The sequence below is a fragment of the Lacerta agilis genome, chromosome 3, assembly GCF_009819535.1.
Source record: "Lacerta agilis isolate rLacAgi1 chromosome 3, rLacAgi1.pri, whole genome shotgun sequence".
Classification (NCBI taxonomy): domain Eukaryota; kingdom Metazoa; phylum Chordata; class Lepidosauria; order Squamata; family Lacertidae; genus Lacerta; species Lacerta agilis.
The window spans coordinates 35243504-35256477 of NC_046314.1; the positions used below are offsets into that span (position 1 = coordinate 35243504).

Below are 12974 nucleotides of genomic sequence, written 5' to 3' on the forward strand. Positions count from 1 at the left end.
AAAGAAAAAAAAAATCCTGTCATGATTATCAACATCTGCATCTCCATTTCAAATGCTTCATTGTGTTTTGTCACAATATGGCCTCACGGGCACCTCTGTGCACTAAAACACCAACAACCTGGCATATGTACCATTGAACTTACTTATTGTGTTGAGACAAATCTGTCACCCAAGAAGAATCTTGATGTGTGACCTTGATAAAGGCCATAAACCAACTGTTTTATCTTGTGTCATGACTCGTTTATGCAGCAAAAACTAAAAATCCCAAACTGAGTGCAAGTTTAGGCTGCCGGTGACACATTAACTGCGTTTTTGAATACTTTGCTTTGTGTGTGAGAGAGTGGGGGGGGGGGGTTGGCCAGCACAGGAAATGAACATGCCAGAAAGAAGTAACGGGTAGAGCAACTTAAAGGAAAGACTATGGCTGCTGTTCAGAAGTTGCCTGGGAGTAATTCCCATTAAACTCAGTTTTTTTGTGCAGAGAGCATGTACACACACAGAGAGCTGAAGCCTGAAATGGTACTACAACTACAGAAAGTTTTCCCATTTGCTTCAGCAGCCTTAGAAATCCTCAAAAAGAACTCTGAATTTTCCCTGAATTTTTACCGTAAATGTTTCCTTTTATTGTTTTTAATCACAAGCCCTTGTCATGTGTGCCCCATGTGTACAGTAATGCATGGGATGGGACCAGGCCCCACTGGGCCCCACCCTGACATCATCACTACACCTCACCCTAATGTCCATGCACTGTGTTAGACATGTGAAAGGGAGATGATGAACATTATGTAGAGTGTCTACAACTGTATCAGCATAGGTGTTTCCTATCCCCACCCCCCAAAGGCTGTCAGAACATTGGGAATGGACGGCATGAGTGCATTGACACTGGAAGCCCTGTCTCCTCAACACATTTTGCACATAAATGAAGAGAGCTACAGTTAGCAGATAAGGAGTACAACTATCTCTGTCTCCAAATGCATCATAGTTACTTCTGGTATTGTTTTGAATGGCATCTGTTATAAGCATGCATATGCCAATGTTTTATTTCCTCTGTCACTGAGGATGGTGTACCAATTCTGAGCTTGCTATTGAGAACCCCTCAATCTCACCCTGTGGAGCTGGAGATGGCTCTCACGCTGTTTTCTGCTACAGGACTAGTTTTTTAAAAAAGTTGAGAGATGCGTGGCAATTGTGCCATGATTTATAAATGGCTCTGTAGCAGTACTCCATGTTGTATCTACATCAGATTAAGCCACCCTTAAAAGTGATTGTGGCTGAAGTGCTATCCTTACCTGGGAGTAAATACCATTAAACCCAGCAGGGCTTATTTCTAGGGTAGCATACAAGAGACAAAAATTACTCAAATATAAATACAATGCAAAGTACAAATACAAGATATAAATAATTAGAAATGCATACATATGTCTCTGGATGCTTTTTAAGAAGTTTACTGTTAAGACAGGAAATGCTGATTTCAAGTTCTGTAATCACAAACTTAATGATTGCTGATGAATTCTGAAAAAAAGGTAAAAATAAGTGTGGCATTGGCTTAGGTTATCTCTACCTTTGAATGTTCTTCTGGGGGTTTGGATGAGGTGATGGGTTTCAATATACTGGAGTCCTCCAGAACCAGCTCACAGTAGCTGTAAGAGTGCACAATTGGTGTTCCCACAAGTAACTCACAAGTTATGGTGGCCTAGTAGGGATTTGATAAACATCCTTTTTGCCACCTGACTGAGACTGCAAAAACGGGGTTGTCTAAACACATGAGAGGCCATAAAACATGGCTGGTGGGCTGGGTTAAGTTTCATGGGTCAAGTTGCTCAGCCTGCTTGTCAGTCTGAAATGAGTACTATTTTTCTCCCATTGGTAAACAAGAACACTATGTGTACCACCATAACATTCTGAATGGGAACTACTGGCATGTGGATCCAAAATAAAGGATTTGCTCTTCTACAGGGAGTAAAACCATGAGAGAAAGAAGCAGAAAAAAACAAATGTCTGCTCTTCCCCTCAGGGTCCATTTCTAGAATACATAACAGGCCCAGAGGAGAAGTGCTGAAAGAACATCAGAATTGTGTGCGTCACAAACTGACCAATGGGTTATAGAAGATACTGTAAAAGCATAGCTGTCAACTTTTCCCTTTTCTTGCGAGGAATCCTATTCGGAATAAGGGAATTTCCCTTTAAAAAAGAGAAAAGTTGACAGCTATGTGTAAAAGTGCTGTAGCCTCCTTTGAGCCTCAGCTGCACCTTGGATTTAGTGTTGGTTAGTGGGAATTGATGAATACAGTTGGAGAAAGATAAGGAGGACTATGATGAGCCAATGAAGAAGTATTAATGGGACCTTGGAAGGTGTGCTTGCGCGATTCCTCAATGTAGACAAATGCAAGAGTTTGCAAATGGAGGTTGCATCCATGGACTAGAGAAGTGACTGGGACATGGAATTTGAGACTATGTACCCTCCCCCAACATTCAGGAATAAGCTAGAAAATAAACTAATGTTTGAGATTATTTCTGAATGTTTATTAGAATATCCGTTCAAGATTTTCTAACACTTTGGGAATGTTCCGTCCTCGTTTCAAATTTCAAGCGTCAAGTAGATCATGAATTTACAGTTTGTCATTGCATCAAATCTATAGCGGGTTTTTGCAACAGGTATACAGGTAACTCGCTGCTTATGCCAGGGTTCAATTCCTGGAATTCACATGTATACACAAACATGTAGATCCAGGAACCCACAGAACTAGTCCCCCTGCAAGGTGGAGGGCTGTTTACCCAACTTGGTGAAGGCAGCTGGAGGGCTCTACGACTGTGCCAGTGCCTTTGCACCTTCTTCTCAAAACCTGATGCCTCACTCAGCTTTGTGAAGGCTGTGCAAGGGCTCTGGGATGCTGCCAGAGCCCTCATGCCACTTTCCCAAAGCCAGGTAAGTCTGGAGCTGTGGGTAGGAGTGAGTAAATAGATGGAGAGTGTGTTTCACTGTTCTCCATTTACTTATTGATTTTCCCTGCACACCCACACAAAGCTGTAATTGTGTAAGTAAAATAAGCATAAGATGCTTGTTACTTGTACTAGAAATGGTTTGTACACAGGGAACTTGAAACCTGAACTGCCCTGGTTTAACAAGCCAAGCTGCTGAGGCAGAAGGCAACTGTTTCTTTCATAGCTGCCTCTTCCTGGAGACTTGTCAAGATGTTGTTTGGGCTACTAGAGCGCAGTTACCAAGGAAAGCCATCAGGTAAGCAGCTGCTTCTCCAGGTCAGCCTTAGCCCCTAGAAATGCTAGACTGAGATGGTCTGCATAGTCTCACAACCTCCATTTTGATCTAATGGAGAGGTGTGTTCCTGTCAGCTTCCCTGACATACCATAGGATAGTCAGATAGAGTGGCAGGAGGAAAACAGGCAATCAGGGAAGCCTCTACCTTTCATCTGTTGTCTGCTGCCTTTGCCCCATGGACTCAAGGAGGGAAGAAAAGAGAATTCTACAGCACAACCAATTGTCTACTTGCGAGTAAGTGTACCCAAGCACCAGCTTGTCAGTTTTTTCAGTCCCTTTTTTTAGGATGACTGAGCAGAAAAGCCAATTGCCACAGCAGCCTCCCACCTTATGTGGCTAGAAACAAAGTTGTAATTTCTTTTTAGTCACCTGGAGTGGACTTATGACTCTTCTCTCAGGCACCACAAGCATTTCCTTCGTCCCTCTAACAAACCTTATAGCCCACAATGCATTTTGTCAGTCTAGCTACTAAAACAATGACCTATTGCATTGGTGCATAGCAAACCCACACATACAGCTCTGCAATAAATATGGTTGATACATTTGAGCCAGTATATGGCTAGCCAAGTTTGCCTTGGAATGGATACAGCCCTTCAGAAACAGCTGCAACCCCAGCACTGAAACCAAGGTGGTACCCAAGGGACTGATTTGTAGTGTGCCCCATTCTAAGAAATCTGACAAAGTAAAGGCTGGTAGAAGAGATAACCCAACAGTTGCTGCACACACAGTTGTGGAACAGATGTCAAACACTCAGCATGGCACTCACACCTATTCAAAAGATGGGAGAGCAAGACACATTATAAGCAAAAACTGCCTAAACAAATTCATCAGACTCTGATACATTGAGATGGAGAACCTTTGGCAGGTGGATCCCAGTATTCTATGAGTTAGTTTCACAGCACCTGTAGATCCTAAAAATGTGTGTGTTCTCATTCTAATAAGAACAGATGACTGTAAATTTTATCACTTCTGCTTCAGCATCCATTACTATCAGTATGATGCCTTATCCTTTGATAACTCTCCCTCACCCAGAACATTTACCCCCTCACCCAGAATATTGACTAAGATGCCAGTTTGGGTAGTGGTTTGTCTGAGACAACGGGAGTTTTCACGTATACCCATACCAAGATGACAAGAGCACACTGTCTGTAAAAGGATCAAACCAATGTGACTATGACAGTGAATCTCCTCATACAAGTCAACTGGACCTAGAAGGCATCCAAGACACTGGCTGTTCTGCAGGCAGCTGTAGTTCAACAACATCTGGAAAGCTACAGGTTCCAGACGAACCCGTCCTGTGAAAGCAAGGAAGGAAGAAATGTGCATTGTAGACTCCAGAAGGAAGGAAGCCTACTCTTTTCTGCAGTATTGGTCCATCTAACTTTGACCACAAGCAATCATATCCTCACTTGTGTTCAACTGGAGGTTAAGCACTGAAATTTGCACTGTTAAAGGTGGCGCTAGCTATGATCTATTTTAGCTCCAACAAGTCGTTCAGATTTTTCCAATTGTTTATGTTAATCCTATTGAGCTCGTGCGCACACCCCATTCATATCTTCACAGCAGAGAACTATTTTCAGCTTCATCACATACATGCTTTGAATGCGCCTGCCTGTTTTACATTTGACATATTTTCAGAGTTGCTTTCTTTCCTTTTCGGCTGTCGTACACCTATAAAGGGTTAGTTTCGTCTACATGGTGGGGCAGCGGAAGACTAGATGCCCCTGTCATCCACCAAGCACTTGCTATATTATGTGAAGCTATGTGGAAATTTGTACATGCAAACATGATTTGCATGATCTTCACCTCTTTTGTAAAAACAGCATGCAAATTGGAGCATCAACCTCATTTGTGGGGGGGGGGTTGGGGGCATGCCTGTTTTTCTAATGCGTGAAGAGGATTGCAAGCCTGCTAACTGTAGGAACTGGGCTGTAGATTTCTGATAACTTCCTGCTACTAAATTATGAAAGAGAGAAACAAAGAGAGAAGCATACATCTAATTCTACCACCCACAGTCTGTAATAAGCAAGGGTAATAAAGTGTTTCTCACAATATGGCTGCCGTGCAGAGGCTGCTTGAAACTTCCTTCTCATAGAAGTTGATCTACATGGCCAGCAGTTTCATGCACTTCATGTCATCCTATGGACTGGTCCCCACAGTGTGATTTCTATCCTGCTGCATCTTAATTTTTTTCATCACAATTCATGTCAGTCTTATTCGCTAATAATCATCATAATTTTAATTGCTAATAACCAATGCCTATTCATCATCATCATCATCATTTTGATTACTCATACCACCCCCGTGCACTGTGCTAGGCACCATGCATAAGTTACTGTTTCTAATTATAGCTTGCTGGAGTATGGGAAGAAGCCATGTCGTAGGGCCAGATCTGGGGAGTGTGAGCTGGTGCACATGAAATAGCTTGCAGTGTACCACAAAAGATCACATGGAAGCGATTTCAGGTGACTTCCCCCATGGCAGCCAGATCATGTGAGGTGGTCCTCTAGAGTCAATGTTTCAGTTTCATTAGCCAAAAATAGGCATAGAGATTTCTCCAGGAAAGTCGTGGGCTCAACACCAATGAGCTTCAGTCACTTGAATAATGTTTTGTTTATTTAAAGGTATATAACCCATCCCAAGGGCTCAAGGCAGAAAGCAACAGTTTCAAATTATTGATAAAGTATCTAGTTGTAGACTGCAAAAGTGCTATTTGAATGTCAAGTCTTTTATTCTGGACAGAATAGTGATTAACTCTTGAAATCCAGGTAATGGGTTTCTTTCCCCATTTTTCATAGTTTCCCCCACATATTCATCAGCCTTGATTGTCTTCTAGCTGTGTCCTGACTGTATTTCTCTAAAGTTAGATATTATAACTCAATACCTTAAGTTTGACAAGCAGTGCGACTTCTTTCTTCTCCTTGTTGCTGTTGACTCTATTTTTCTTGCACTCACATGGTCCCAAACCAGTGGTGGACAGCATGGCAGGGTGGCACTGTTCACCTGACTTCCAGTCAATTGTGCCACTCTGCTTACTAGGAGCTAGAGGGAAGGAACAAGGTGACGGTGAGATTAGTGTGGTGCAAACACACCAGCAGGAACACTGGTTTGGGCTTCGTCAGTTCATTAGCACCATGCTGACCTTACTCCTCTACATCCTGGTCAGCAACAGTAATGCAGCTGAGCACTGCTGTCCCACCACAACTGAACACTGGCCTCCTCCTCCTTTGCCAATTCACCTATCCAACTCTACAACCAGTTTTGTTTTGTGCTTGCTATGCATGCCTGTAATGATTCCCATACTAATCATCTAACAGGCACTGGTGGAGGAACAGGGGTGCAGGGGGAGTGCACTGCCCACGGCGGCACGATCCCGGTGGGGTGCCATCATGGCTGTCCCCCCTATGCTGGTGCCACCCCCTATAGCGCACACCACGCCCCCAGGACATACCATGCCCTGCGGGCGGTGCACTAACGCCCCGGTGGGAGGCACACCACAACCCCCAGGACGCACACCAGCCACACCCTCACCTGTTTCTCCGCGCCCCGCGCCCCGCCGGAGCTTGAAGCTCCGCCACTGCTAACAGGCTACTCTTGCTCGCCACACCAAGATGGGATTTCTGACAGTTTAGCCACATAGCTAGGACTATTTGAACTGGTTGGGGAACACACTAAATCAGTTATTGAATGGCAGATAGGTTATTTTTCATGTTGAAAATGAGCATGGTTACTCTCTAGCAGGGATGGGCTATTTTGTTTTTCCTATCAGGCCCCCATATCTTCAGGGGTAATTGGTTGGGGCCACAATGCCATTGGTGGACATAGCAAGAGACAAAAGTGTATTGAGAGCCAGTGTGGTGTAGTGGTTAAGAGCAGTAGACTCGTAATCTGGGCAATCAGGTTCGTGTCTCCGCTCCTCCACATGCAGCTGCTGGGTGACCTTGGCTAGTCACACTTCTCTGAAGTCTCTCAGCCCCACTCACCTCACAGAGTGTTTGTTGTGGGGGAGGAAGGGAAAGGAGAATGTTAGCCGCTTTGAGACTCCTTCAGGTAGTGAAAAGCGGGATATCAAAATCCAAACTCCTCCTCCTCTTCTAATAAGATTAAATTCATAGAGAATAAAGATCACTCTTACTCAGTTTTAACCAGTTCCTAACCCTTTGGAGCTCTACACAGAAGTAAGCCCACCTGGGTTGACAAAATTACTCTCATATAAACATACTGTATATTCTGCCGTATAAGACTACTTTTTAATCCAGGAAAATCTTCTCAAAAGTCGGGGGTTCATCTTATACGCCAGGTAGAGAATCTGCAGTCGAGTATATCTCAAACTCCTATATTTTAACTGGAAAAGTTGGGGGTCGTCTTATACACCCAGTTGTCCTATACACCGGAAAATACGGTACTTAGGTTTTCTTCAAGTCCATCAGGCCAATGAATCTTTTTTTTTTTCGTCTAAAAAGCAAGTGGAAGTAGATTTAATGTGCTACACGTACACATATACAAGGCAGAACACCCTAATGTGTTCTCATGAGTTGGGGGACAATGACTTATTTTTGCAAAGTCATACAACCAGGGAAAGGTTAGTTAAAACCCATCAATTTATTTTTATTAAATTTAATACCGCTTCTTTCCAATTTTCTGCAATTTTGCACAAAGAGGAAAGCACTTCTAAAAACCAGGAACTTAAGGAGGATGTGAAAAGTTAGAAACAGGCTCCATTCCTCTTGGATAGAAGAGCAGAGCAACTCCGGAAAGTTCTGGGGCCATATAAAATGAGGTTGGGGACTGCACCATTGGCTGCAGGTTTGTTCACCCTATGCTCTATACAAATATACCTTGTTGATCAAGCTTCCTGAAAGGGATTTGAAAGACTGTTCATAATACACAAATCTACAATTCAGTTAATAAACTCACATTATTTCATATAAATGCATTCATATTGGAATCTGCAGTCTGAAGATCATTGCATTTGTAGGTAATAAAGAGGCATATAGAATAGCCTACAATTCTTTAATTTATTTCAATTGCATGCTGTTTTTCCATATGATTGAACAGTGCAGTATGCAGAAAAGTAATATTAGCAGCTCACATAACAATAACAGAGACAGAAAAAGTTTAAAAAACAAAACAAAACAAAACACCATAACATGCTGCACATGTAATACACTTCAATGTTTCAGATCTGGTACAGACGGCACCATGTAGTTTCATTGAGACTTCAGCACAAGTAACTATATAGTTAGCAATCTAAATATGTTTCTTGGGGCATTTTCCAGTTAAAGTTGGGTTTGTATGAGAGAGGGGACATGAATCTGAGAAAGTAGATTAATGTTTTGAGGCACTGTTTCATTTGTTCTGTTTACTAAATGGAGTTTTGCAACTAAAAGCATGGTTTTGTGACTAAGAATGTGGAAAATTAGGCAATATTAAATTTAAAGCTAAATATGTGCTATTCTTTAATATTGCTCATTGATTTATTGGTGGCATGCTGTAGTTTAAATAACTTTATATACTTTACCAAATTAAAACATTATTGAAGAGAGAGAGAGAGAAATGTAACTACTAAGGTTAGATTTTGCCACATTTGCATTGTGTATCTCCTTAATAAAACATCTTTTTGTATATCATTGTAACAGAAAATAATGTGATTTGCTCAGATAATGCTCTTATTTGTTGTGGTAAAATCAATTAGTTTATCACAATGGGTGAATCTGTAACCTCTGAAATCAAAATACACAATTGTAGGCAACCTTTATGAGAAAAAATCCAGACAGACTCTTAAATGAAAATTGGACCTCGTGTATTTTTATATGTCTGCTTCCTGAATCACCTGAGGGATATACTTTGAGCCCCCTTTTTTTCTGAGAGTGGTACACTAACGTCCCCCTCAGACTCTTTGAGTAATCGGAGTACCTTGCCTGTATATGGTACATGAGTGGTTTAAAACATTTTGGGGTATACATTGAGTCACCAGTTTTGTAGGGAGATGTAGATTACATCAGGCTGTGTGTGCACCATATTTCAAGAGTCTAGCTGTTTTGAGAAATAGCTTATCAATTTTGATAGCCTTGTGAGTGAGTGAGTGTCACTCAGGCCCAATTAGTGAGTGATGTAATAACTGTAGATCAAATACTCAAATCAAAGTTTGAAGAGGCTACGTACAGGATGGTATTCAACTGTTAGTCAGAGGTGACACTTAAATTATTTAAACATGCCTAAGTTAGATCCAGGGACGCGGGTGGCGCTGTGGTCTAAACCACTGAGCCTAGGCTTGCCGATCAGAAGGTCGGCAGTTCGAATCCCCATGACGGGGTGAGCTCCCGTTGCTCGGTCCCTGCTCCTGCCAATCTAGCACAGTTCGAAAGCACGTCAAAGTGCAAGTAGATAAATAGGTACCGCTCCGGTGGGAAGGTAAACGGCATTTCCATGCGCTGCTCTGGTTTGCCAGAAGCGGCTTAGTCATGCTGGCCACATGACCCAGAAAAACTGTCTGTGGACAAACGCCGGCTCCCTCGGCCAGTAAAGTGAGATGAGCGCCACAACCCGACTGGACCTAATGGTCAGGGATCCCCCTTTACCCTTTACCTTTAGTTAGATTCATTAATTTCAACTTAGCTGAATACCAGCCACAGCTTGGCTTTGCTTTCTGGAATGCCAGCTTCTCTTACGAAGGGTTTAAGTGTGAGGTGTAAAAATGCTTTTTTCAGACTTTAGCATAGACTAAGACTGCTGCCTTAGCCAGTTAGTTGTATAGAAGCCAGTACAATGATTGTCTGAACCCACATCTATCACACTTGCAAGTATTGCATAGTGTTATTTGAATAGGATAGCGAAGTATAGTTATGTTAATGTTAAGATGATTGAATGCTACAGTTCTACAGACACAGTATACTCGCAACCTACACACATTAACGTGTGCACGTTCAGCTTTATTATATTTATTCATTTATTTATAAATAAATAGAAAGTGGGTGGGCATCTGGGAGGAAAACTTGCCAATCCCACCCGCCATTGCACCCAATGTGATTTGATTATACACAATTTTGGCTTTATGCTCTATCCCCATAATGTATCCCCTGCATAATTTGCGGGGTCTACTGTAATGCCAAGATTTATCAGCTTTAAACAAGCAAATGTTCTTTTCTATTGTACCACCTATAATTATGTAACAAATTTGGAATTGTATCATACAAATATTTGCAGGCAAACCATTATATTAATTAGCATGCCTGTGTCTTGTGTACACACAGTGCTTCTTTTTGTTGTTTGAATACTTCTTGTTCAAGTTGAAATAAGGTCTAAGTTGCATGCAAACCGTTTATTTCTTAAAAGTTTTCGTCTCTTTTTAATAGGCTTCCATTATGTGTTTTTACAGCAAATTTAGTAGTGGAGGAACGAACGAGACAGATGAAAATGAAAATGCACCGTTATAACCAGACACAGAGTCTGGTTCTAGTCAAGAACTTGAACGTGAGCAATATACTAAGGTAAAGTTAGTGTTAAAATATAATACTTTATTGGAAAGGGGAAGGAGAAACCTTGATTTAAAATACAATCTAACACAAAAGTTTCTAGGAAGACTTGAAGTCACTACAAATACTAACTTTATTTTGGGGGCATAATTTTATCCATTCAGTTTTTACAGCGCATCAGAAGCTTCTGAAACAGTTGTCTTGCTACAGTTGTCTTTATTCCTATGTAATGGGAACTGTAGAATCACCCCAGGGGGGCTTTCCTGACTTCACAAGAAAGTGGCAAGAGTTATTTGCATATTTGTGTTTGATGTTTTTATCTTAGGTAGATATTTGGTATAATTGGAATAAGAGTCTTGCCTCTTGAAGATACAGAACAAAGCTTAGAATGGTTGATCTGATTTATAAATGTTTACTAGATTATTAAATTTAAGATTTCAGTGTTCATGGGGGGTTTCTTTCTTCTTCTTTTTTAAGAAAAGCAAGCCTACCAATGAAAAGTGACAATTCTTAATCAGGACAGCAGAGATGAGCAAACTGAGAGGGGTGGAAACTTTGAGAGACATTGCCCCAGTATGGTTACTACTGTTTCTATAGCTTGCTCCCTGTACTGTACTAGTTTAGGTTGTATGCAAAACTACATCTAACATGGACTGTAGTTTGCCTTGATGCTGGGCTTGCATTCAGGCAGGAACCTTCACTCCTTCTACTGTAGAATATGTATACAATAACAGACTTCTCAGGATGATTCCAGGTTCTTATCAGTCATGTTTGAGGTGGTACGCCAGTGTGTGACTGCACCAGACATGCCCATTTCCATGTATGGCCCGATTAAAGCTGCCAAACTGCAAACATGATTTTTAGATAAAGTATAAAGAACCCAAGGCAAATAGAATAGCTTGAAGGATCTGAAGGTGTTTGGAACACACTGAGCTAGCGGCAAACATGGTACCTTCCAGATGTTTGGATTACAGCTCCCTGACCATTAGCCAAGTTGGCTGGGGCTGATGGGAGCAGGGGTCCAAACATCTGGGGAGCACCATTTTTGCTACTCTGAACCAGTGAGAGGGCTTGTTAAAAGTGGATATTTTTGTTTGGAAATATGAAACTGCATGCACAATAAATAATGGTATGCGTCTCCAGCTTGCAGCTAGTGCAGAAGTTAAGTTGTGCTACCTAGGAGGGCTGCACCAGATTTTCAACCCTGAAAAAATCCAAGCTGAAAAGGTTGGGAGGGTTGTAAATGGCCCTCCCGTGAAAGACAGACTTAGCTTTTCCTTGATTTTTTCATTCACTTCATTATTCCTGTTGTTGCTTCTCTAGAGTCATTTCTCCCCCCGCTAGCCAACCAGGGATCATGGAGCGTGGACGATAACATCAAGACACTACATAGCCAATCAAATTTTGCTTGCAGTATCATTGCTGAGGGCAAGCAAAACAACAGTTACCTTACTGGGAAGAATTCAGTATATCCCTGCATTGCCAAAGCAAATGTTTCCTGTTCTCCTGCACTCTGAGGATACTTTAATTGCCTCTCACAGTATAATGTCACAAAATGGAGCAACATCTAGTTGCCTTGATAATAACGCTGGAGAACGTGCCTTTCCACCTGCTCCTGTATAATGGATAAGTTCTCCCTGTGTGCATATTTACTCCAAAAATATTGCCAAAAGAGAGTCCCTCTTCACAGGGGCTTGGAGACTTTATGAAAAGGTGTTCCCCATTTTAGTTTAGGCTTAGATTGGAGACTTTAAACAGTGGTACCCTGGGTTCATTCTGAAATCTGTCTGGCACATAGTGAGGCTGATCTAATTATGTCTGCATAATAGTTCTTGCACTCCATCTTGAAAACCATTATAAGCTGGAGATTTTGGGGGAAGCAACATTTTTAAATATACGCCAGGGTGGAGAACTTTTGTACTATACTTCCTCACTGCTCCGATATATCTGTATTTAGTGGCCTGGGTATTATTTATGTTATTACTACTGTATTTAATATTTGTGATGCTTTCTATGCACATATGTACATTATCCCGGAATCTCTTGGCTACAGCGGCTGGGCTAGTGAAGAGAGAGGTCAACCATGAGCCCAGGTTTGGATGTTATGCTAAGCCAAACCTTGATTTAGCTCAGCACAGTACAGGGGTTTAAAAAGACCAGGAAGGAGCAATGTGCGAGCTCCTCTTTGGAAGCCCACACCTTTGTTTAACTTACCATAGCCA

At 41.7% G+C, this 12974-nt stretch overlaps 1 protein-coding gene across 1 annotated transcript in view; it reads left to right on the forward strand.

Annotated features, from left to right (window-relative positions):
- RIMS1 (regulating synaptic membrane exocytosis 1) overlaps window positions 1–12974 on the forward strand; it is a 239085-nt gene that overhangs the window by 181997 nt on the left and 44114 nt on the right. Inside the window, 2 exon segments of the mRNA XM_033143233.1 lie at window positions 10656–10721; window positions 10724–10767. Coding sequence (XP_032999124.1) covers window positions 10656–10721; window positions 10724–10767 — 110 coding nt within the window.